The sequence below is a fragment of the Girardinichthys multiradiatus genome, chromosome 13 (genome assembly GCF_021462225.1).
Source record: "Girardinichthys multiradiatus isolate DD_20200921_A chromosome 13, DD_fGirMul_XY1, whole genome shotgun sequence".
NCBI lineage: Eukaryota > Metazoa > Chordata > Actinopteri > Cyprinodontiformes > Goodeidae > Girardinichthys > Girardinichthys multiradiatus.
This window is the reverse complement of record NC_061806.1, coordinates 22,066,745-22,091,248: the sequence shown is the minus strand read 5'-3', so window position 1 is coordinate 22,091,248 and position 24,504 is coordinate 22,066,745. Positions and strand designations below refer to the sequence as shown.

The 24,504-nt window shown below is 42.7% G+C and overlaps 1 protein-coding gene across 5 annotated transcripts in view; it reads left to right on the top strand.

Moving 5' to 3' along the window:
• Positions 1-23,059, top strand: part of ahdc1 (AT hook, DNA binding motif, containing 1) — a 31,139-nt gene extending 8,080 nt beyond the window's left edge. For 2 of the 5 annotated variants that reach the window (XM_047383651.1, XM_047383652.1), the window contains 5 exons: positions 8,689-8,875; positions 9,106-10,406; positions 11,653-13,364; positions 13,831-15,499; positions 21,767-23,059. In XM_047383651.1, coding sequence (XP_047239607.1) covers positions 9,210-10,406; positions 11,653-13,364; positions 13,831-15,493 — 4,572 coding nt within the window. In that variant the 5' untranslated portion in view covers positions 8,689-8,875; positions 9,106-9,209 and the 3' untranslated portion in view covers positions 15,494-15,499; positions 21,767-23,059. Of the gene's footprint in view, positions 1-8,213; positions 8,259-8,688; positions 8,876-9,105; positions 10,407-11,652; positions 13,365-13,830; positions 15,500-20,998; positions 21,114-21,766 lie in introns of all 5 variants that reach the window. The other 3 variants (XR_007040980.1, XM_047383653.1, XM_047383654.1) reach the window with 3 other exon arrangements.
• The last annotated feature ends 1,445 nt before the right edge of the window (positions 23,060-24,504 follow it).

Sequence of the window (24,504 nt, the reverse complement as noted above, 5' to 3'; positions counted from 1 at the left end):
CTATGCTGAATTTGATTTTTTTTTATTTCAACAGATGTTCACAATTGTGGAAAATCTAAGGCCAAATGTAGAATCACCATGTGAATTTAGGAGTGGTTAGTCAGTCAGTCAGTCATTTTCTACCACTTCTTCCATAGTGGGTTACGGGGAAGCTGGTGCCTATTTCCAGTCTATGGGCGGGAGGCGGGGTACACCCTGGACAGGTCGCCAGTCTATCGCAGGGCATGGCAGGGCAGGGCAGGGCAGGGCAGGGCAGGGCAGGGCAGGGAATTTAGGTGTGGTCTTTAGGTAAATGTGTTTGTTGCGTGGAGTAAAACAACACCAAGCTGATGTTAGCAGGTTACACTTTCAGGTAGAAAGCCTGCAGCCAACTGCTTTACAGAAATACCAGAGTTGCCTTGCTATGTTCACTTTTGAAAAAGCGTTACCTTAATGAGAATGAGGTATAGTGCTCCTCTATTTCCCACATGATAACTTCCGACTAGCCTTTCTTGTAAGTCAGACACATGTGGAGGAGTGACAGTGTGAAGAAACAGGTGAGGGAGGAGGGAGCACAAATCAGCTCTGCCCCATGAAGCTACGGTTTCCAACTTAGCTGCATTGTTGTTATATTAGTGAATTTTAAGGCTATTACAGCAACTTCCAGCAAAAAGAAAGTAGCAACAAATCTAGCTATTTTTTTCAGGTGTTTTTGTGATAGGCAAGTAGCGGATGTGGTAAACTGCTACATTACTCCAATCAAATTTTATTTTGTATCTTTTTGGACTATTTCGGTTGTTAATGCAGATCGTTTACAGAAACAAATTAAGAAAGCTGTATTCTAGAAAACAAAACAAAAAATACTAAAAATTAAAAATCTAAATAGTTCTAAAATTATAGTTTAAGTTCTTCTAAGCATGCTTAGGAAGGTTTTTGTATTGCTGCAACTTCAGCTACATTATTTACCTTTTGTACAGCACCAGTTTGCCTGCAGATGGCAAATTATGCTAATTAGTGATGATGTCTTTTGGCGACTTATAGACTTTTGACTTTCATTTTCTTACTAAGGAGTTGGCAACCATGCATACAGTCAGAGAAAATCCGGGTCACTCTGAAACTTTCTCTAGCATAATTAAAAGAACTATGAACTGTACATTTGATATGAAGGAAAATTTAGGCTGTTCTGAAACCATCACTTTTTAAAACCTTGCCGGGCAATGGCTAAGCATAAGCATAACAGCTCCTGCTCTTAAACATATAACACAACAGTAATAGCACAACATATATTAAACCACTTCTGATTTCTCTTCTGAGTTCCCTTAAAATTTCAACCCTAGTTTATAAAGAATAAATTTATGTTAATCTGCTCAAATGCTGTTGATGGTTCTGATTTTAATGACTGTCATAACTCCTCACTGCTAGACATTTGCATGGACACTGGCTGAAGGACATAACAGATTAACCTGGCAGCAGATTTACACCAGCAACAGCAATAATAATATTTTTTCAAAGCTGTAGTTCTAAATAGCTTTTAGCTCTAGCACTGTTTTAGAAGGGGGCAGAAAGAAAAAAAAAATAATACGTCTAACACTGAATCATCTCTTGTTGTTCCTGGTTATAAACAAGCTAGTACAAGCTAGCTGCTAGCAATGTAGCACACCTAGCTTCAGCAGGAAGTTGTAAAAGTAGTAGTTTTAAACTCATAAACCTTTACTTTAAAAGTTGTGGTATTGTTTAAAATCTACTAATTGATTTTTACAATGTGGCAACCATTTCAGTAGATAATTATTGTATTTAGCATTTGCTGTACGTTTTAACATTGAGAAGAGTTCATTTTTGGTAGTTAATAGCTAAGACATCTGCATTCTGCTAGAAATACATGTCTTGGAAGCAGATATGCACTGATCAGGGTTTTATGGGCAGATCTTGATTTCTGCTTTTCTTTTGAGGTCTGAGCTGCTGATTCCAATTTTTAAAAAAGAGTTTCCCCTCAAATAAGGGGCCAATAATTGACCATGAGATTAAAGAAATGTCTGTAGATTCCCTGATAGACGTAGTGTGTAATCCAACCAAAAAGGAAGTTATTAAAAGATTACCTCAATTTATGCATCAAAACATATGTCCATAACTTTTATCTGATTTTACTAAAGGCAGTACAAAAATGTTTGTCAATGAACGTGCTGTTTTTAATGTGCTCTTTTGATGCTTATTTAATGAACAGGGCAAAAAAATTTATATATTTGACCTGCCCATAACTGGCCAGAATCAATTAAGGGAAAAGGGGGAGGCTGATTAATGCATACTAGTAGACGTATCATATGCTGCTTTTTATTGAGCATCTGTGCCAAATTTGCCAATAGCATAATCTGGCTACCGGAAGTGTTGGTGTTTGTTGTCCCATTTTTCAAAAGAAACCCTTCCCCATGTAGATTGTGTTATTTTTAAACAATGACACTTTAAACAATCTAAATGTTTGTGAATCTCCCCAATTGGGATATAGCTTTGGACATTCTCATAATTTCCGAGCACAGTTTTCAACATTTGGTCGGGCTGCTTTCATATGTTTTTTGTAAAGGGGCAATGAATAACCTGGTAGGGCTTTAGCCACTAAACTCTTGCTAGTTAGTTAAGCATCTTGACTCCCAGAAAGTGTAGTTTGTTAGAGATATTCAAATCTAATTTCTTTCCCACTTTTCTTTAAAATTAAACATGTAATTAGGCTTTGATGAAATGAATGTATAACCTGAAAGATACACTGCGACATTTTTATAAAGGGGCAGTCAGTATAAACCTTCGAGGTGTCAGGTACTGCCCATTCATCATTGTGTTATTTTTTGAACTGGATTTCTTTGTCTTGGTATCGGCCGTGGTCTGGAATAGGTAGATGGGTTTTCTCACATCTGTGTTTTTTTTACTTTCTCACATCCACATATGCACACTTCTGTTCCCCGCTGGTGTTGGTCACATGACCTGATTAAAAGGATGGCCATAAGCAATGCCAGGAAACTGCCTGAAGGAGAGTGAGGAAGAGCAGGCAAGAGTTTCAAGCTGAGTTGAAGATGAAGAAGGAGTGTTTGGGGAGAGGGGATTGTGGGAAAGAAAGTGGGGGCGGTAGGTGAGGGGAAGCTTGAAGACAAGCAGAGGGGGTCTGAGAAAGCAAGGGGGTATCACGGTCCTCCTTCTCTTTAAATAACTCCAGCATGCATGTTTCGGTGAAACAAATCTGAGTGAAACATGTGGGTGTGTTGTAGTGGTCATGGTGGTGGGGAGGGTCCTGATTTTGTGCTGTCTCTTGTTTTCTTCTTCTCCAGTCCCCTGTGTGCATCTTTGGCTGAGCCGCCACTGTATCTGGTCTGTGTGAAGTCTGTTTAGATGTGCGTCTGAACGTCTGTCTGCCTTTTTGTTTGTCTGCACATATGGTTTATGTGTTGGTCTCTGTTGAGTTGTGCGCCTGGTGTGCATGTTTGTTGTGCGTGCTTGTGTCTGCTCTTGGCAGGAGATCCAGCACGCATACTGGTGATGGAGATCATTAGGAATTTCCTGCAGCTGGGGAGGTGGTGGTGGATTTCTACGTCGAGGGTGGCTGGGATGTGAGCGGGTGAGAAGGAGAAGAGAGGTCACAGTGAAGGAGAGTGTGGGTGGGGGGTAGATGGGATGGTGAGGGTCCTTACTTAAGTGTGTTGGTGGGACTAAAGTGTGTGTGTGTGTGTGTGTGTGTGTGTGTGTGTGTGTGTGTGCTGAGCTGAGCTGACCTGAGCTGCAGCTCCCTCAAAACCAAATGTGCAAAATAATGGTATGTCTGCTCCTGCTCCAGCATTCCCTGCTAGCTTTTCCAGGTTTAATCAGGACCTTAATTTCTCAAACAAATTAGACCTGTTAATCAGAAAACTTTGCTGGGATTGGTTACATAAAGTTCAACAAGTTGTATTCCTCATCAACAAAATAAAATATGTTTTAAACAAGTGATGGCTAAGTTTTCACTATTAAGGTATATCATACTTTCCAAAAGTTGTGATTTTAAAATCTTCATACAGATTAATCTTTCCTTTTTAATGAGATGCCAGAAAAGGTGGCCAGGTTTTTGTGACTGAGTTGGTCATTGCCTTCGCACGCTGGCAAATTAAGGTTTGAAGTTTGTTTTATGTTACCAACATGATTGTTCTTATTGAAAGTATTATTGATGTTTTGGAGAGGTCCAGTTTGAATCTGAATCTGTGGATAGAGCTGAAGATTAGGGTGATGGCAAAGATGCCTTCTACCCTGAAAGACTCGGAGCTCAGCACCAAAGATAAATTGCCAAAATACTAGTTGAAACATACAAGATGCTTATCAGTAACTACAAAAAAGGGTTTGATTGCTGAGATGCCAATAAAGAGTTTCCATTGATTGATTTTTTTTGTCAATACTGGTACTCATTTTTCATTATTTTATCATAATTTGAGAGACTGAATGAAAATCATTTTACATTTAAGTCTACTATTTTTACACAAATAGCACTTAAAAACCACTTCAATATTTAGCGAGTGTTTATTCTTTATTTTTGCTTTAAGCATAGCTAGTTAGAGCTGTAATAATGAATATGCTACATTATTATCAGCAGTAGGAACAAAAGCTGTTTTTCTGCTCTAAATAAAGGAATTTAGACGATACTTTGTTGCCAAAATTAAATAAAATGAGGTCCACTGTGGAGCCTGTATTCTGCTAAGTTACTGTGTGATGGAGTTGTTCGATGATGGCCCAGTGACTTTAGTTACCCTCAAAGTCTTCAAACCCAGAACTTCTTATAATGAAAAAAAAATCATAAAAAGATACTTTACTGGACCTTCCTTTAATGTTTAGGAGTAGTTGTATGTTAATTAAACTACTTCCCTCTAGGGGTCAATAACTTATCTGTCTACAGTCATATTCAATAAATTAGAATATCATGGAAAAGTTCATTTAAAACTCGGTTCACTAAGTGAAACACAATATATAGATTAATAACACACTGAAGTTTTCAAGCCTTTATTTCTGTTAATTATGATGATTTTTCACTTACCGATCATGAAAACAAGAAGATTAGAATATTACATTAGACCAATAAAACACACAATTTTAATACACAATTATGGGCTCATTGAAAAGTATGTTAAATACCTGCCTAAGATTTCCAACAGGTACTTTTAATCTGACAAACAAGCCTGATAAGCAAAAGCACTCAGAAAAATAAAAAGTTTGTTCAGTTGTTTCCCAAAAGTCTTCTATTGCTTTTCTTCACATGCAGTTAATGGGGATGTGTGCACCCCCTTGTGTTGAACACAGTATGGGAACTTGGATGCAGCTGGCCGATGACACTGAAGTCAGTACGTGGTTCTCGGCTATGATTGGGCACTCAATTAAATGGCTTTTTTCATTATTATTGAATTGAATTTAACTAAATTTAACATAACTGAACGTAATTTGACTGTCTCTTGAATAGTGGATATTTAAAACCCAGATTAATCAAACCTTTATTCTACTTGCAGAAATACTAAAAGGAGCATTTTCAAAGCTTTCTGGCATTAGGACAACCTCAAATTTAGACAAGAGTGGAAAGCACAATCCATAAAGTGATGAAACCTGGACTAAATTACTCTATAATGATTCCAGGTTCTTTAAACTAGTTAATTTGTGAAACTTTTACTCCGCAAAAACAAAAAAGGGGAATTCTTAGTTTTCTGACAAATCTATCTATCAACCTATTGACAATTTTAGTAATAGATCAATATGTTTCGGTTCTTACTGGTTCTGATAAGTTGCGTCCTAAAAAGTTATTGGAATGGAATGCAGAAAAGAGGGCCATGTTAATGCACGTACCACCACTCCATAGAGCTAAACTTTATTTTTCATACATTTGATTTACCTCAGATGTGACTTGTTCATCAACGCACCACTAAGTTCTCTTCCTCCTCTGTTTTCCTCAGTAAACCTCTCACAGACAAACTTAAATAGCCACCAACTTATTTCGCCATCTTCCTTCTTTTCTTTCTCATCTCCTCGCTGATGTTTCCCATTGTTGTACGAGAGGCGGAGGCTGTCTGAGCTGCAGGTTGAGGTTGCATCAGGGTTGAGGTGATGTACAGGGAGCGGCGCCGCAATGCTGGCTGGGTTTCCACGCGGTGTCACTCGGTCTCTGTGGACCCCTTGACCCACTTCCCCCTCCCCACCCTATCCGCACTTCGTTTCTTCTCTCTCCTGGCCCTCGCGTGCACTTTCTCCATCTCATTCCTCCCTTTTTTTCTTTCATCTCGCTCCTTCTTCTTATCTGTCTAAACCTCTTGGTGGACACCCCCCCCCCCCCCCCTCCTCATCACCACCTCTTTTTTTCCTCTCTCCTCCATACCCGCCACCCTCCATACCCCCCCATGCTGTTTCAGTGCTGCTGCCTGTCTCTTAGCAACAACTGCACACCCGTTAGAGCTCAGTGAGTGCTTTTACAAACACACCCAGGAAAACACACTCTTACATGTGCACACTTCTGTTCACACACACAATCAGTTGCACGTACGCGTGCACAAGCACACACATGCACTGGGTCTAGTTCCTCATTGAGGGTTTCTGCTGGCAGGCCTGTGAGTCTGCAAGCCTTTGTGGCAGTGAGATAGATGAGGAGAGAATAGATATGCTGTAGAACTACCATCTACAGAGTCATTGCGCCTCCCAGACTGCGTAACAGGGCAATTGCCCAAACTCGAAACTGGCAGCCTCTTGTCTCTGCACAAACACACTAACGCACAGGCATTCTGTGGCATGTTGTGTTGTCATTGCTGGCTTCCCACATTTGCACAATAACACTAAAAAACTTTTTTGAAGAAAGTGGGGGAAAAAACTGTAATAGATCAGAAGTGTTCAAACACTACTCATACGAGTGCTTCTCTTTGTGTAGTAGATTCAACAGATCATGATGTGGGAGCAGCGCATACCATTGGCGTTTTCTCAGAGACAATACTACATCGCTGTGTGCTCCAAAGCCCCAGAGCCATCCACGGGAAAAATGCACCAAAACATATTTGCTACGTATGATTATATTGGAATGGCGACTGAAGGATGCCAGGAGTGCTTTGCCTAAACAATGAATCATAGCAGAATTGATTGGCTCGCATCTAAACCCTGTCAAAATGCCCCCTGCAGAGCACAGAAGAGGGGCATTTGCATGTGTGCCTTTGTTTTGCGTGCGGGAGGCACATGCGTGTGTGAACGTGCGTGTAGTCTCTGTCTTTATGTGTAAATCGATGTGTGGGAGGACGAAGCTGCAGGGGCATATTTGCATGTGTGTGTTGGTATGTGTTGGGGAGTGACAGCGTGTATGTGCAAGCACATGTGATGTTGCGCTTAATTAAAGCATGTGCTCCTCTCCTTCCCTCACAAACTGGTCAGATGAAGGCACGATTAATGAGCGTCGTTAATTAGACCGGAGAGAAAGTGAGAACGTGAGAGAAAGTCAGGGAGGCGGCCGCGGGAAGGGAGTGGGTGATGGGGTTAAAGAAGTACCAGCAGTGTGTGTGTGCGTTCATCTCCATGTTTGTCTGTCCCAGTTGTGTCATTCCTCAGAGCAGCAGAGGTTGTTTTGTTTCATGCGTGCAGCCCCTCACTCAGCTCAGGCAAAACTCCCTCTCTCCTCTTCCTCGACTGCCTCATCCTGTTCCTCCTGATCCTCCACAACTTTTTCCCTCTTAATTTCACTGTCTGCCTGTCCAGTCACGATTCTTTCGCTCCTGTTTCAGTCACATCTTTCACTTTCCTGTCTCTTATGCAGCTCTGTCGCCTTTTCATACATTCCCACCCTTTCATTCTCTCACTTTCTTTGCCTCCTGCTCAATGTCCTCACTCCCTCCCTCCATAATCAGAGCCATATGTTGGAAAGGAAAGGCAGAGAGACCTGACAATGGACATAATTGTGTTGAATGTGGAGTGTGTGTGCTACAGAGTTAAGAGCCAGCAGTGTGCATGCATGTCTGCTCACAAATGTTGCAAGCCTTCCTGTGTTTGTGCTTGACGACCATGCGTGGCAGCCAGCACATGTGGTCCAAGTCTCGTACTTCTGTTTCTGTCCATACTTCTCCTCCTCTGCAAGGTTCTGTTATCCCTCTATCATTCCTGTCTTTGTGTCACCTTCATCTCTAAATCCTCTCAACACCTCGACTTTCACCACCTCTCTGCTTCCCCCTGGTGGCGACAGTGGTTTACACATGTTTGTTCTTGTTGCATCCCAACAGGAATCTGCAGAGTTTTTGGCGAAACATGACACTAACTCTGCATGTGTAAGTTTTTCCCCAATTTAAATACAGTATATTCTTTATATTAGTCAGTGAGATTTGTATGTGCAAACTGTTCTCAGTTGTTTACATAATATAGTTGCATGAAGCTATGGCAAACATAACGTCTATCAAATATTTAGGTTTGTATCTAAGATCTGCTATAAGATCAGAAAATTTTCCAATAAGTCAACTTAAACAATTTTTACAGCAAGTCATCCTCCAAAATAATTGTGTCTGATGCGAGACAGTGCAGCCCTCTCTCAAATACTGATTCAAGTCTGGCCCAATTCGAGCTGTGACATCATGTACTAATCACTGATTCTCTTTCTCTTTGTGCTCCTCCCTTCTCTACGCGCCTTCCTCTCCACCTTCTCCAACTTTCTGTCCCTTTTCCCCATCTGCCTGTCTCTGTATTCCATTTCTTGCACTCTAGCAACCATGGGCAGAAGACAGAGGCAGGGGAAAGAGAGAGAAAAAGTCTGTGAGCTCTCCACTGCAGTATTGATGACCCAATGATCCCCTGCAGAACAGAGCCAGTCAGGCACACCGACTCAGGCTCAACTCAGAATCAAAAACCACCGCCGTTTGGTCGGAGCAACCGACTGAGTGGGGAATGAATGGTGAATGTAATCTAATTTTTACTATACCGGTGTATGGGTGGCACGGTCAATAAAAGAGGGTACATTACAGAGTAGATTTTTGGCACGTTGCCAAATACGTTAACGATCTACGCTGTAAAAGTTTAGCAGCAGTAAGGACAAAGACAGGAAGACTTTACTCATTTTTTTAATTCAACTTGGTAAGCTGATATATTTTAACCCTTCTGGTTATTTTTGATTTCCATCTTTAGGTGTTAAAAGCTTCTGTCCCTACAAGCTGGTGAAAGTTTAATATACAGACAGCTGAAACCATCTCTCCAAATCCTGCCTTACTACCTGCAGAACTGTCCACTGGATGAGTGGCTTGTTGGATCTTCTGCATTCAGGCCAAACTGGCGCTCCATCAGGTCCTGGGGAGACTCAGACTGAGAAGAAGGGTTGTACTGTTGGACTGGAGGGACTGGAAAGTCCCGAGTGCTGGACAGGGGAGCTCACACTCCATGGCGCGTTCCAGGATCCCTTTCATGATGGCCTGGCACTTGTGACATCTGACATTGTCCCCGCCTCTCCATCCATCCTGGCAACTGATGCTCATCTGCAGGAAAGGCTGGGGCACAGCATCTACCTGCAGAGTGACTCTGAGACCTGCATGACAGCTGAGGCGGACACATTTTCAGAGACACCCAGAAACATGCAAACACACGTAGACCCAGAAGTGCATGGAGAGGCTTTCTCAAACCCACACATGGACAACTGTGGACTCGTGGAAATCAGCAATCGCACAGATTCTATAGATTCAGAACTGTCGAAAACTCTCTCACTAGAGGCCATGAACACAACCTCACCTCAGATTTTGCCTTTGGCGATTGGCAATCATCCTGCACCTACCAATCCGCTGGAGGCCCCAGTCCGGACTGCGGAGTTTGACACGTCATCAAACTATGGTTCAGTCCCCTCTGGCCGTAACCCAATAACGGTCTCCTCTTCTCTCCCTGTAGAGACAGAGAAGAAGTATGCACTCCGCAGCTCTGGGCGTCCTCGCTTCCCCTTGCACCTGCGCAAATCCTCTCGCCTGCATCGAAGCATGGAGGATGGAGGGAAAGGAGCAGGCAGGGACAGGGGACGAGAAGAGGAGGAAACATTAGAGGAGAAGATCTGGAGGGTTAAAGAGGAGGAAGTCACTGATGCTGATAAAGATGAACGTCCTTCTGTGGAGGCTGTTCTACCTGCATCTACCTGCCATAAAGATACCACTCTTTCTTCCGTTGAACCTAAACCTGCTCCCAAACCTTTACTTAAACCTGGGCCCAGACTTGGGCATAGACCTGGACCTAAATCCAGGTGCAAGCCTCCACTGAAATATGTGCATAAAGCAGCTCCTAAGAGCATTTTAAAGCAGCGTCTGGCAGCACAGGCCCTCCGCCAGTGTGCTGCCTCTCCTCTCTCATTTGAATCTCCTCCATCTGCTCCTTTGTTGACTATGAAGAGAGAACCTGATGCAGACTTGGGGGTCTGTCCTCCCACTAACAGCAAAAAAGGGCGTTATGTTGGTGTAAGTGTATTAACAATAACTAAAGTGCCTTGCAAAAGTGTTCATACAAAATAAACCTTTTCGCAGTTTGATTTGTTACAACCACAAATGTTGGTGTATTATATTAGGGTACGTGGTTTTCTTTTTTTTTTTAATAAAAAGCTAAAATGTTGGTATTCAGCCTTCTGAGTCAATATTTTGTAAAACACTTGAGTTACAGCTTCAAGCGTTTTGGGTTATGTCTCTAGCACCTTTGCACATCTAGAGATTGAACATTTTTGCCCATTTTCCTTTGCAAAAATATTCAAGCTCAGGCAAAATGGATGCATCTGTCAACATCAGTTTTCAACTCTTGCCATAGATTCTCTAATGGATTTAGGTCTAGGCTTTGACTGGGCCGCATTAATACATGGAAATACTTTAATCTAAACTATTCCATTTCAGGTCGTCCTGCTGGAAGGTGATTCTCTGCCCTAGTGTTATGTCCTTTACAGCTTCCAATAGCTTTTCTTGCAGGCTGCCCTGTATTCCCTGTGTATGTTCAATAAAAGTATTCCTAGAGCATGATGCTGCCTCCACTATGCTTCACTGTGGGGATGGTGTGTTCAGGGTGTTGTGCAATGTTAGCATTTTGCTACATGTGGTTTTGCATGTAGGCCAGAACATTCAATTTCAGACCCATCTAACCAGAGCGCCTTCTTCCACCTAATTGTTATGTCTCCTACAAGGCTTATGGCAAAGCACAAACAAGACATCTTATGTTTTTCTTTCAGCAAAAGCTTTCTTCTTGCCTCTTTTCTATTAAGGCCAGATTTGTAGAGTATACAACTCAACATTTCTCCCACCTCAGCTGTGGATCCTTCCAGCTCCTTCAGAGTTATCGTGAACTTCTTGGCTTCTTCTCCAATTAATGGCCTTTCTGCCAGGCAGTTTAGGTGGACAGCCATGTCTTTGTAGATTTATAGTTGTGCAACACTCTTTGCTTTTTCAGATAATTGAAATATACCACTTGATTTGTTCAAAGCTGTGGATACTGTGTATAGTGTGTATAGCTGTGATAGTGGGTCTATTACAGGAAGTTAGAATAAAATACATTTAAAATTTGTGATTCAAACATGATTAAATGTCACAAATGTTTAAACAGTGTGAAAACTTTTGCAAGGCACTGTTTATCCTCTGTATCACTGTTCTATTATTTCTTCTTCACTCAGTTTTATACCATATATAACTTGATGTTTTATGTTCCACTTTCTTGTTTACCCAACAGGTCAGGAAGATTGTTGTAAAGGTGCCTCGCATTCCTGTCAGCCTTAGCCGCCGACAGAAGAGCTATAAAATTTCCAGTTTGGAAACAGTTACAGGGGCCGAGAAGAATAACAACGGCAGTTCGGAGGGGTCTGAAGCAACACGAGAGCCAACTGCACTTCTTCGCATGAAAAACAATGGGAAAAGTGTTATGGTGATGTTCCCTCCTGGAGAGCTCCCCGTGATTCTCAAACGCAGGCGGGGACGACCGCCTAAACAGCCTTTGCCAGGAATACAGGTCGAAGCTCCCAGTGCTGGGACTGCTGCGGTAACTGGGGACCAGCCCAAGAAGCCTAGGAGGCGACGTCGGACTAAACTCCCTTGCCCATATCCATCCTATGTTAATGACACAAATGATGTGAAAACTGAATATGGGGATGTTCTCTCCAAATTGGCATTTTTAAACCGCCAGCCCCCAGCTACTGGCCGCTGCTCCCCTCCTCGCTGTTGGACACCAAGTGAGCCAGAATCCTTTCACACCCCCTTGGAAAACCCTGGAATATCCACCCTGCTCCATAGGCTCACCGGGACTAGACGCCCCAGAGGTGGCAGAGGAGGGGGGCTTGGCAGAGGTGGCGGAGCAGCGGGGGGCGTCATGGGCAGCGAGAGCAATAAGAGCACATTCAGTGACTTCTTTGAATCTATTGGAAGAAAGCGGAAACTGAACCTCCTGTCTCAGCATGGATTACCGAGAAAAAGACGGAAGGGTGTGGGAGGAGGGGTGGGTAGGGGAGGGGGTATGGTGGGAACAGCGCCTGGGGGCGAGAAAATAGTCAGAAGAAGACGGATTAGAAAAAATGGTGCATTTAAAGGGGGAGGACTGGGGCAAGAATGGCCCAATGGGACAGGTGGATGGGAAGAAGAGGGGGTTATGGATAAGGAAAGAGCTTTGGGTGGGTATCAACTCTGTGGATCTCCAAGAGGGGGCTTTTCCAGTTGTAATGTTGGACGAGGAGGGACCTACAGTGGTCTTGGTGGAAGCAAAGGGGGTGGGCCAGCAGGAGAGGACTCACAAGGACTATTTGCTGGTTATTTTCGATCCCTGCTCGATTCTGATGACTCCTCAGACCTGCTGGACATGTCCTCCCAGTCAGACCCCCGCAAATCTTCATCCTCTACCTATGATCCATCCAGCTCAGCTGCCTCTCACAACTGGTCCCCTCCATTCCCCAAGTGGAGCACTAAAGGAGCAAATGCAGGGGTGGAGGTTTCAGCGCATCCGCATGGCTCCTCTGCGAGGCCTCCTTATAGTTATGGAAGCTTAGCCCAAATATCTCCCACCACCCCTTCGTATCCTAAATCCACTCCACCATCTCTCTCACACGCTCCCAGCTCCCCCCATCCTGCCTCTTATGGTCACTACCTCTCTGGTTACTCCTGCTCCCCTCCTGTAGGGCCTCAAAGGTCCTCAGACTGCAGCTTTGGATATGGGTCACCTCATGGCAGTGGCAAAGGGACTCCTGCCAATCAAATGGGTTATTCTAATTTCCAAGGAGCAAGCAAAAGAACATTTAGTGGTTATCCAGCAGTAAGCCATTCCCCCATGGGGAGGGGGGAGTCAGCAGGACCCACATCGCCTGGAGGAGGGTACATGTCCGTGGCCAAAGGTAGCCCCTTCAGCCCCTGTGCCCCAGAGGGTTACAAGCAGTACAACTCCAACCAGTGGAGCTGCAGGTAGAGCACTTCTGTTGTCTTAAAAATGACTTGATTAACAGATTAACATGATTGAATTTATAGATGACAGGGTTCCAGTGTGCTTTAGAAAAGTAACTAATAAGATTTAAGTATTTTCCAAGTCTGGAAAAGTATGAGAAAAGAAAAGAATGTGGAAAATATATAAAACTATGTTTCAAAATTGTTTTTTTCTCATCCATTGTCTAAACGTTCTATCCATCCATCCATTTTCTACATCTGTAGATCTATCCATACTTAGTGGAAAAATATCCAGTAAATTTATAGAGAACTTTTGAATTTAAAATTAAAATTTGGGGAAATGAATTTTGATTGTGATTAAGTCCTTTGAAAATTTGAAACATGTATGGAACTGTTTTTGATCAATGGAGCTGCAACTCAGAGTTGTAACATCTTAAATATCTTTGAGTACCAAGAGTTTAATTTATTTTTGTGATTTTGTTTTCAGGCAAGCTTTTGGTGGCTGGTCAGCAGACAACTTTGGGTCTCAGTATCATGGCTATAGTGAATATGGCTCCAGTGAGTCCAAAGACATCTTGGATATCTCAAACTACACCCCCCAGAAGGCTAAGCGACAACCGTTTCCTGAGAGCCTGTCAGAATCCTCCTCGGACTCCTCACATGTTGGCTCAACAGCGCCTATTACTGGACCCAGCTCCACTGGTGGCAGCTATAAGCAGAATGAGGCTGGCTCTGTGAGTGGAGGCTTATCGAGCCTGTCCAGCCTGGAGAAACTAATGATGGACTGGCATGAGAGTGCTTCAGGACCATCATACAACTGGAGCCAGGATGTCCTTTTCCAAGGTGGGGGGACCAGCAAACCCGGCCGTGGTCGCAGAAAACGGACTGAACAACAATTAGAAAAGGAAGGTGGTTCTGCCTTACATTCCGATTCCCCATCTAGTCCTTCCCCAACACCTGCTCTTGGACCTAAGCGGGGAGGGGCTGGAGGACGGGGCAGAGGTTCTAGAGGAGGTAGAGGAGGCCTGTCTCCATGTCAGAGAGAGCGTCCAACTGGGTCCAAAGGCAGGGGCAAGACGGCCTCTGCGTCAGGAGCAGGAATGATAGCATCTGCTGGGGGTCCAGAGGGGTCTGGGTTGTTCCAGGAGGGGGTGGATTATTACAGTGGAGACAGTAGCAGTCTCTCTCCCCTGGCCACTCCTAATCCTGCTCCACCTTCCAGCTACCTCCAGGACACCTGTGAGTACCCCTCCCCTTACTCAGCCCATCCCTCCACACCATCCTCTGAAGAGCGATATCCAGCCTTATACCCTGGTGAATCCTCCTCTTCCCTTTCACCCAGTGTGTCATCTCCCCCTTACCCTCCCAAGCCCACCCCTCCTCCGACCCATTCCTACCACCTTCTCCCATCCAGGACCTTTTCCCCCTCCTGCTCCCCCTCCCCACGATTAACACCCCACTGTGGCATAGCGCTCAGCCCCTCACACCGACCTCCTCCAAAAGACCCCCAGTTTTCTCAGTATGACTCCCCCAGCTACTGCAGCTCTCCTTACTGGTATGGACAGACATCGCACAGCGGTAGCCCAAGCCCGCACTCAAACACATCTGTGCATGCCCACAGCAATCCACACGCAAGTCCTCATGGAAATGCACATCCTAATCCCCTAACCAATCCAACCCTAAACACGCACACACACATAAGTGACACACAACATCAGAGCCACACAAACCTGAGCTCACACACCAGCCTTCATTCAGCCTCACACCTCCAAAGCAGTCAGCCCCACCTTAACACTCACCTCCCCTCCCACGTACACCCCAACCCCAGCCCTGGTCTGCTCTCCCACTCAACCCCTGGGCTTTACGAGGAGCGCAGCCCTCCATCTGCCATGGCCTCCCACAAGCGGGATTTGGTCCCTCACAGCATGAGCACAGGCCTTCGCCACGGTCTCCTCCCTCATTCGTCTTACTCCAAACCTCCTCTAGACACCTCACCCCATCAGGAGGACACCAGTGGCTTCTCCCTGCCCCAGCAAACCTACCAGGGTGTAGGACATCGCTACCCTTCTCAGACCGCTCAGGGTGGAGGGGTGCTGTGCCAGCTCCTGGACCCAGTCAGTGATGACAGCTTCAGCGTCACCAGCCTGTAACAACAGGTGAGTTTATTGAACACTTATATCAAAATTAAAACATGAAACCTCAGCGACCAGTTCTAGTCCAACATTTTACAGTCTAATAGCACAATAGAATTAATAAAGTGTTTTATTTGAATGGTTGCAAAAACAGATAGGAAACTGTTTAGCTGAAACAAAATTGAAAAAAATAAATGTTAAATAACAGTATCATCCTACAATAGTCGCACACAGCAGTAAAAACCGTAATTACACTCAAGGATAAAAAGAGAATATTTTCTACTAAACTACAGATAACACCTGCAACATAAGCACACAACTGAAAGCTTGAGCAACTTTTTGTCAAATAAAGAATCTTACTATAATAAAGTGAAGTGATAGACCAACACAGAATAGTGTTTGATTTTGTAATGGAAGGAAAAGAATAGACGGTTTTCACAATTTATACTAATTAAACTCTGATGAGTGTGCTGTGCATTCAGTCAGTCAGTCAGTCAGTCATTTTCTACCGCTTATTCCATAGTGGGTCACGGGGAAGCTGGTGCCTATCTCCAGCAGTCTATGGGCGAGAGGCGGGGTACACCCTGGACTGCTGTCCATTCATCCCCCCTTTAATTGGATATCCCGAAATAAAGTTCATTGCACCTAATTGCCTTGAGAAGTCCCCTAATTAGTAAATACAGTCCACCCGTGGGTTACTGAATCTCCGTTTAAACCCAGGTGTTCGGTGAGGGCCTCAGAGTTTTGTTAGCAAACATTAGTGAGCAAACAGCAGCAGACCAAGGAACACAGCAAACAGGTCAGGGATAAAGTTATGGAGACGTTTAAAGCAGGGTTAGGTTAGGAAATAATTTTCCAAGCTCTGGGTATCTAATGTACAGGGGTTGGACAATGAAACTGAAACACCTGTCATTTTAGTGTGGGAGGTTTCATGGCTAAATTGGACCAGCCTGGTAGCCAGTCTTCATTGATTGCACATTGCACCAGTAAGAGCAGAGTGTGAAGGTTCAATTAGCAGGGTAAGAGCACAGTTTTGATCAAAATATTGAAATGCACACAACATTAATGGTGACATACCAGAGTTCAAAAGAGGATAAATTGTTGGTGCACATCTTGCTGGCGCATCTGTGACCAAGACAGCAAGTCTTTGTGATGTATCAAGAGCCACGGTATCCAGGGTAATGTCAGCATACCACCAAGAAGGACGAACCACATCCAACAGGATTAACTGTGGACGCAAGAGGAAGCTGTCTGAAAGGGATGTTCGGGTGCTAACCCGGATTGTATCCAAAAAACATAAAACCTCAGCTCTCCTGTTTCCACCAGAACTGTCCGTCGGGATCTCCACAGGGTCAATATACACGGCCGGGCTGCTATAGCCAAACCTTTGGTCACTCATGCCAATGCCAAACGTTGGTTTCAATGGTGCAAGGAGCGCAAATCTTGGGCTGTGGACAATGTGAAACATGTATTGTTCTCTGATGAGTCCACCTTTACTGTTTTCCCCACATCTGGGAGAGTTACGGTGTGGAGAAGCCCCAAAGAAGCGTACCACCCAGACTGTTGCATGCCCAGAGTGAAGCATGGGGGTGGATCAGTGATGGTTTGGGCTGCCATATCATGGCATTCCCTTGGCCCAATACTTGTGCTAGATGGGCGCGTCACTGCCAAGGACTACTGAACCATTCTTGAGGACAATGTGCATCCAATGGTTCAAACATTGTATCCTGAAGGCGGTGCCGTGTATCAGGATGACAATGCACCAATACACACAGCAAGACTGGTGAAAGATTGGTTTGATGAACATGAAAGTGAAGTTGAACATCTCCCATGGCCTGCACAGTCACCAGATCTAAATATTATTGAGCCACTTTGGGGTGTTTTGGAGGAGCGAGTCAGGAAACGTTGTCCTCCACCAGTATCACGTAGTGACCTGGCCATTATCCTGCAAGAAGAATGGCTTAAAATCCTTCTGACCACTGTGCAGGACTTGTATATGTCATTCCCAAGATGAATTGACGCTGTATTGGCCGCAAAAGGAGGCCCTACACCATACTAATAAATTATGGTGGTCTAAAACCAGGTGTTTCAGTTTCATTGTCCAACCCCTGTAGCTATTTTCAATCCATCATTAGAAAATTAACAGACTATGGCACAACTTCAAACCTAGCGAGACATGGTCTGGCATCTGGAAGAAAACCTGCCAGAAACTGAGAAAGACTTAAGTTAAGGGTTCCTTTCTAGCAGAACAATAACCCTAAACATGCAACAGGTTTAGATAAAAATATATTGATGTGTTAGAATGGCCAGGTGAAAATCCAGACCTGAGTCCAACTGAGAATCTGCGGCAGGACTTGAAATTTCTCTTTTTTTTTTACAGATGCTGTCCATCCAATATGAGTGAGCTTGATCGTTTTTGGCAAAGCATGAACAAATATTTCAGTCTCTAGATGTAATTCATTGCACCAAAAATGTAAGACATGTCTGTTAGGTTAATTGGTCACTCTAAATTGCCCTTAGGTGTATGAATGAGTGTGTGCATGGTTGTATGTGTGTTGCCCTGCGATGGACTGGCGACCTGTCCAGGGTGTACCCCGCCTCTCGCCCATAGACTGCTGGAGATAGGCACCAGCTTCCCCGCGACCCACTATGGAATAAGCGGTAGAAAATGACCGACTGACTGTTTAAGTGGGAATTAATTTGCAGGCTACTATAATTAGACATTTGAGTCAGATGCTGTTTATAGGGCCTGTGTATGTTATTCTCTTATTTTTTTGTGCATTTGTCATGTAAAGAAAACTCTGATTATTTGATTATTTGTATTAAACTTAATTTAGGCAACCATCACTGTGAACCTCAGAACTCACTAGTGATCTGTGGTTGAACTGTGCTATGAAGTATTTGGTTATAGTAAAGATTTACTGATTATAGTTAGTAGCTAAACAATCATTTTAGCTGCCTCTGCTGTTTGTTTATAGAGGCAGGTGATAGCTTTCAAAAGCACAGAAAGAACATTAGGCTGGAGAAGCAATATAACAACCACTAACAACTGTAAGTAAATTTTAGTTGAAACCAAGAAAGAAATGATAATACTATGTGCAGCACTGCCTGGAGAATAACTATCAGGCTGAATTAGAGATCCCAAACAAAAAAATCATTCATTAAAGCAAAAATGGGTAAAATACGGCACAAGGGCCAAAACCCATTTGGGCAATTTATATAAAGCTATCAAAGTCCTGAAATGAGAAGAATAGAAAAAATAATGGAAAGCCAGTATTTTAATAATGGAGTTTAAGGTAACTAAAAGCAAACTCAGAGTGAAGCCTGTTAAACTTCATTTACAAAAATGCAAATAAAGTTTATACTGGATTTGCATGCTAAACCTGGCTGTAAAAAAAAGTGAACTCTAAATGTTGTTGACACTTGGCAGTTCACTGACAGGTTATCTGATATGCTAAGAGTATATCACTCTGTTCAAGAGAGTATTTTTCACCATGTGTGCCAGCTTTTTAGAAAATTGTATCAGGAGAAAAACTATATGCAAAGCAACATACAGCCTTGCTGCTGGGAAGGAAACTTTGTTCCAGTGTCTGGCCCTTTAATAGCTATAACAAAATCAATATGACCATTTGGAAACAAAACGATGCCGATTCCTATCTTGGAAGAATACAACAAAACTTGCAAGCAAAAGAGGAACAGATGTGGAGTTACAGTCAGAAAATTCCTTACAAATCAACTAAAATGACAGCGTTGCCTCTTCCAGCTTCTGTTAGGGCCGCCCCCAAAAAATGTTTTTAATTATTCTATAAAACCTTGTCAGGCCTGCTGCCGTATAAAGTAAGGACGTATGCCACTTGTTACCAATAGGTAGTTTTGTACTCAAATTACATACAATACCATTTCAAAGTTTGGAAACATTGACCATGGCCATTATTGTCATCCTAAGTTTGGGCTTTTAATAATATATTTGAACCATTGTTTTTCCAGAGTGGATTGCTGTACAACATATGAATGCTATTCCAAATGCAAAACATTTCCTAGATTACCTTTAACCCACGAAGGGTCAAACTTACACATACAGGCTCTAATATATACACACACACCAACCAATATTTTGTTAAACATTCTTTAGCAAGTTGAACTTTGACCACATACATATTTAGTTTATTATTTTCCTAGCGCAGACCTGGCTTTTAATTATCATTCACCAATCTACAGCAGGGTTGAGGCTGCGCTTTCAGAAGGTCCTTTTCAGAAGCTTAAATCCAGTCTTTATCTGAAAACCGTTTTTATATTTTTCATTGTCCTCTTCCAACAATCAGTTGTGTTCAAGTGTAAACTAAATGACCCAGACTACAACCCTCCGATGAAAGGGAATTTGTTAGAATGTTCAGGAACAATCCGAGAAGAAAAGCCCGCTGTAAAGTAGTGACTCACTGAAGCTCGAAGAAATTTCTGGAGAAACATTTTATGTTCAGACAAGACAAAGATTGAGGTGCTATACCACAATGACAAGAAGTAAGTTTGGAGGAGTCAATGTGAGGCTTTTAAACATAAGAAAAGTGAAGCTGTTGTCAAGCACAGTGGTGCCAGCATCATGCTGTGGGCCTGTTTCACTAACAGGGGAACACATTGGGTCTTTTCACAGTACAATGATGCTAAACACACATCAAAGCTGGTTTTTGAATTGATAAAGATGGATATATGCCCGGAAACAGGCCAATTTACATTAACCCCATCAATTCTGCCAAGAAGAGAGGTCAAATATCCATTTAGAATTATACCTGAACCTTGTTGACAACCCCCAGTTGCTAAGGAACATTTATCCAAATTTTAGACCGGCGTATGCATATATTTAAGCCTGTATATAACGTTAAACCATGTATGGATTGGAGAAAATCAACAATCAATTCAACCTTGTACATCAAATAATTTCTTTGCCCATAATAAATCTATGTAAACGTTTTTTACCAAAACTGTATTAGTTGTTGTTTAATACATGCTGTTTAGTGCTGCATGTTTCAGCACTGAAAACTTATATACTGCTGAAGTTCATGCGCTCTTGTCTTTACTAACTGATAACAGAAGCCCATATATGAAGTCTAAAGTGAATAGGAATCCACTGTCAGCTCAGATTCAGCCAAATGCAGCAAAGGTGAATGAATTTTGATTGAAGTTGCAACTCAATAACAACCTAAAATTTTATGTGAAAGCAGCACATAACTTTTCTGGTAGCGAAATACCCTGCAGTGGCCGAATCAATTACCCTATCGCAGCATGCAATTTGTTAAAAACAGCAAACGTCAGAAAACAACTGAAGACAGCTGTGGTAAAGCTTTAGCAAACCCTCACTAAGGTAGATCTGCTATTTCTAGACTTCAGAGAGTTCTGGTCTGCAAAAGATTGTTAATGCATTCTAAATATGGTACACTCCCTCAACACATTCAAATTTTGTCACATTACTACCACAAACTTCAACATCTTTTATTAGGATTTTTTAAACCAGTTTTGTCCTGTGTTTAGCCTTATCTACCTTTCTCTCAACTCTGACGAGCTTCAATGCTCCTGCTGAAGAAGAGCATCCCCAAACCATGATTCTGCCACCACCATGTTTTGCTGTGGAGAGAGTGCGCTCAAGGTGATGTGCAGTGCTTTCTGCCACACGTGGCGTTTTGCATTATGGCTAAAAAATTCAATTTTGGTAATCTGACCAAACCACCTTCTTTTACATGTTTGCTGTGTACTCTAGATGGCAACTTGAGCTTGAGCAACCTGAGCTTTCTTCTGTGTTCCTTGCTTTTCAGGATACTGTTTGTTCACTAATGTTCTCTAACAAAGCTCCTAGGCCTTCACAGAACAGCTGGATTTATGCTCAGATTAAATTACACACACAGACTCTATTTACTACTAGAGACTTCTTAAGGACTTCTAGTTGCACTGTATTTTATTTAGGAGTATCAGCTTTAAAGGGGCTGCATAAAAATCCAAGGGCATCATTTTCCCTCAACTACATTTATGCCCGATGTCTTTGTATATCATATAAAATGCTAATAAAATACAGTTTACAGATAAATGGTGACAAAATGGAAAAAATTTTTCAAGGGGTGTGAATACTTTTGCAAGGCACTTATTACTCATTGAAAACCTTTTTAAAAAAGCCAGAAATATGGCAAGTCTAACGATGTTCTTGTTTAAAACTGATTTTTTTGAAAGCTCTGCCATATGCTTTTCTATTTAAAATATATTTTTTTGGCATCTCTTTATTTTTTCTGTCTTTCTGTGTGTTTTCAGGTTCAACTCAAGCTTTTACAGATTTGCAAACATATTTTTTAAGGGGACTTCTTTGTGAAAGACTGAACTGAAGGGTGAGAATTTAGCTGCCAGCTTTGGACAGTAAAGCTTTAATTCTCCAGCACTGACAATCAAGATCAACCCATGAAACTCAAGCATGCACGTATAGAAAAACACACGCATACACTGATACTCACTCAGACCGAAACGCACACATGCAAATAAAAACACACAGCAACACATGTGCAGATTAGATCACTACCTAACCATGATCATACGTGAGCACGCTGCCCTGGAATGAGGGAACGGCCAAGAGGAGCTGACAGACGCCTGTGGAAAAAGATGAACCTATATGTATTTCCCCATCCCTTTGGGTCCTTCTGTGACACATGCAGTACCTTGCCGAGTCCTTTCCATTTCTGTTCTGCAGTATAGACAAATTAGGATCACTCTGCTTTCTTTCTCTCTTTCTCGCCCTTTCGTTTCTGTCTTCAAAACTTCCCCATATACTGCTGAAGCCAGCTGCAATGTTCTGCACTCAAACCACTCAACTGTCTTGTGCCGCAACCTGAGCCGCATCTGAGCCCAAAAATCGACTTTTTTTTTTAAATACCATGAGCCTAGCCAAACGTCTTGCTCTGTGCACTTCTTGATGTTTGTGTCCCATAAGAGAAAAAGCAGACTAAATCAGATTCTGCTCTTGAAATACCAGCATCTGTATATATGACTTCAGCTCCAGGCCCGGGGGGGAAGACGGTGGCAGGATGGGGGGAGCCATCATCAACTTTCCCCTCTTCTGCGTCTTGCCGTGGTTTCTCTGCTCTGATGGGGAGGGGGGAAGAGGAGGCAGAGGAGAAGAAGGAGGAGGACTGCAGCTTGGAGACTCAACATCCTGTGTTTTGCTGTTTTAACTACAAGGGAAAGAGACACTGAAATTACACAACGGCCCCAAAGGGACTCTTGGTTTTTTTTGTGTGTGGACTTCAGACAGAGGATGGATTTGTGTGACTGCAGTGATGCATGTATTTGTGAGTTTGTTTGCTTTTTTCTGTATGTGTGTGTGTGTGTGTGAGTGTGTGCCTGTGGGGTCAAAAGGATTGAGGCTCCAGAGACGACAAAGTCTTGGCGGGCCCCATTTCTTTCTTTCACTCTCTCCCTTCTTTTTTCCGTGGTCTTGTGTTGTATGGTGGTTTTTGTGCTGCAAAAAAAATTGTATATCTGTCTGTTACATATCATGTATGTATCTGAGGTGCAAAATATTTAAATACACATTATGTTCTTGCCATTGGTAAACTTGTCTGTGTTGTGCAATTTCTTTAACAGATAAAAGGAGGTGTTTGCATGTGATTTCAGAGACCTTGTAAGCACTGGGCTTTGCCTGCAGCCGTGAGGGAGGGAGTTCAAGCAAGGACACGATTCGACGGGGAGTAAAAAAAAGAAAAATAGGGGAGGAGAGGAATGAGTGATGAGGAGAGTAATGCGGGACGTGTTGGAAGCTGGAAAGAAACCAGACTGAGGAAAATCAAAAAAAGGTGTTGAAGAAGATTTAAATGCCGGGAAAAAGAAACTTACTAAGCGTTTTATTTTAACATGTCTAATCCAGAATAGGGGTTTAAGCAGAAACTGTAAAAGGGTCAGTCGAAAAGGGGCCATGTTTTGAAGGTAACTCGCGGCTAGACAGAAATATTGTAAATCCACGGCTTTTGTGGACGCGCGTGCCAGACGGACGCGCAGAATGATGGAGAGAGAAAGCAGATGGGGGAAGTTTACGGGCCGCAGATTGTGTACAGTTTGTCAACAGGCTGATTAAATAGACTCAGACATGGCCGGAGGAAACGTGTTTGCTGTGACATTCCACTGTATGGCAGACGGGGGACACATTCAGTCAACAAGACGACATGACAGACAGATCGGTGAGGGGGAGGGTGCATCTGCTCTCTCCTGATTTTTACGTTGTTCTATATTTATATAAAACATTGACATTTCATTTGTATTCAAATAGCTGATAAAATCACAGCTAACCTGTAATCCACCTGTACTCTGAAGCTGATCCACATGGTGCTCTTTGTATAATATTTGGCTTAAATACAACATTTAGATTTGAGGACACTTTACTCGCTCTCCTTTAATGTCCAGTAATATTTAGTAGTAAGTTAAAATATGAGCCTTAAGACATATTCAGTTCGGTTGAGATGGCTTATACACAGCCATATTCAATTCATTTATGTATTTATTAAGATAGATAGTCTTTATTGTCCCATACGGATCATTCTTTTCAGTGTTTTATAGCACAAATTTACAGTGAATGTCATCTGGAAGCATTGCAAAAGACAGGCAAGTTCAATTCATGTCCAGTTGTATAGAATCCAATTCATTCAAAATTTAAAATCAGTCCAATAATATATTCAGACCTGATAACACGCAGTCCTATCCAAATTGAAATAGTCACATTCAGATGGTCATTTAATAATAGTTGGTAAAAAGTTACGTATGTAAGGATGTTCAGCCTAGTTAATCAAGTCATTGCCTTTGCAGCATTTTCTAATCCTGAATAAGCATGTGGCAACAATAGAAATGAATCTTTGGCTTTTAACAGGAAGAAACCTGCAGCCCAGCCTACCTCAGTGGGAGCGGCTGTCTGCTGCGACCAACTGGGGATTAACAAAATAAGAAAAAGATACTGAACCAGGGATATATGATAGATAAACAAAGACCCATATACGGAGGCCTCAGTCCTC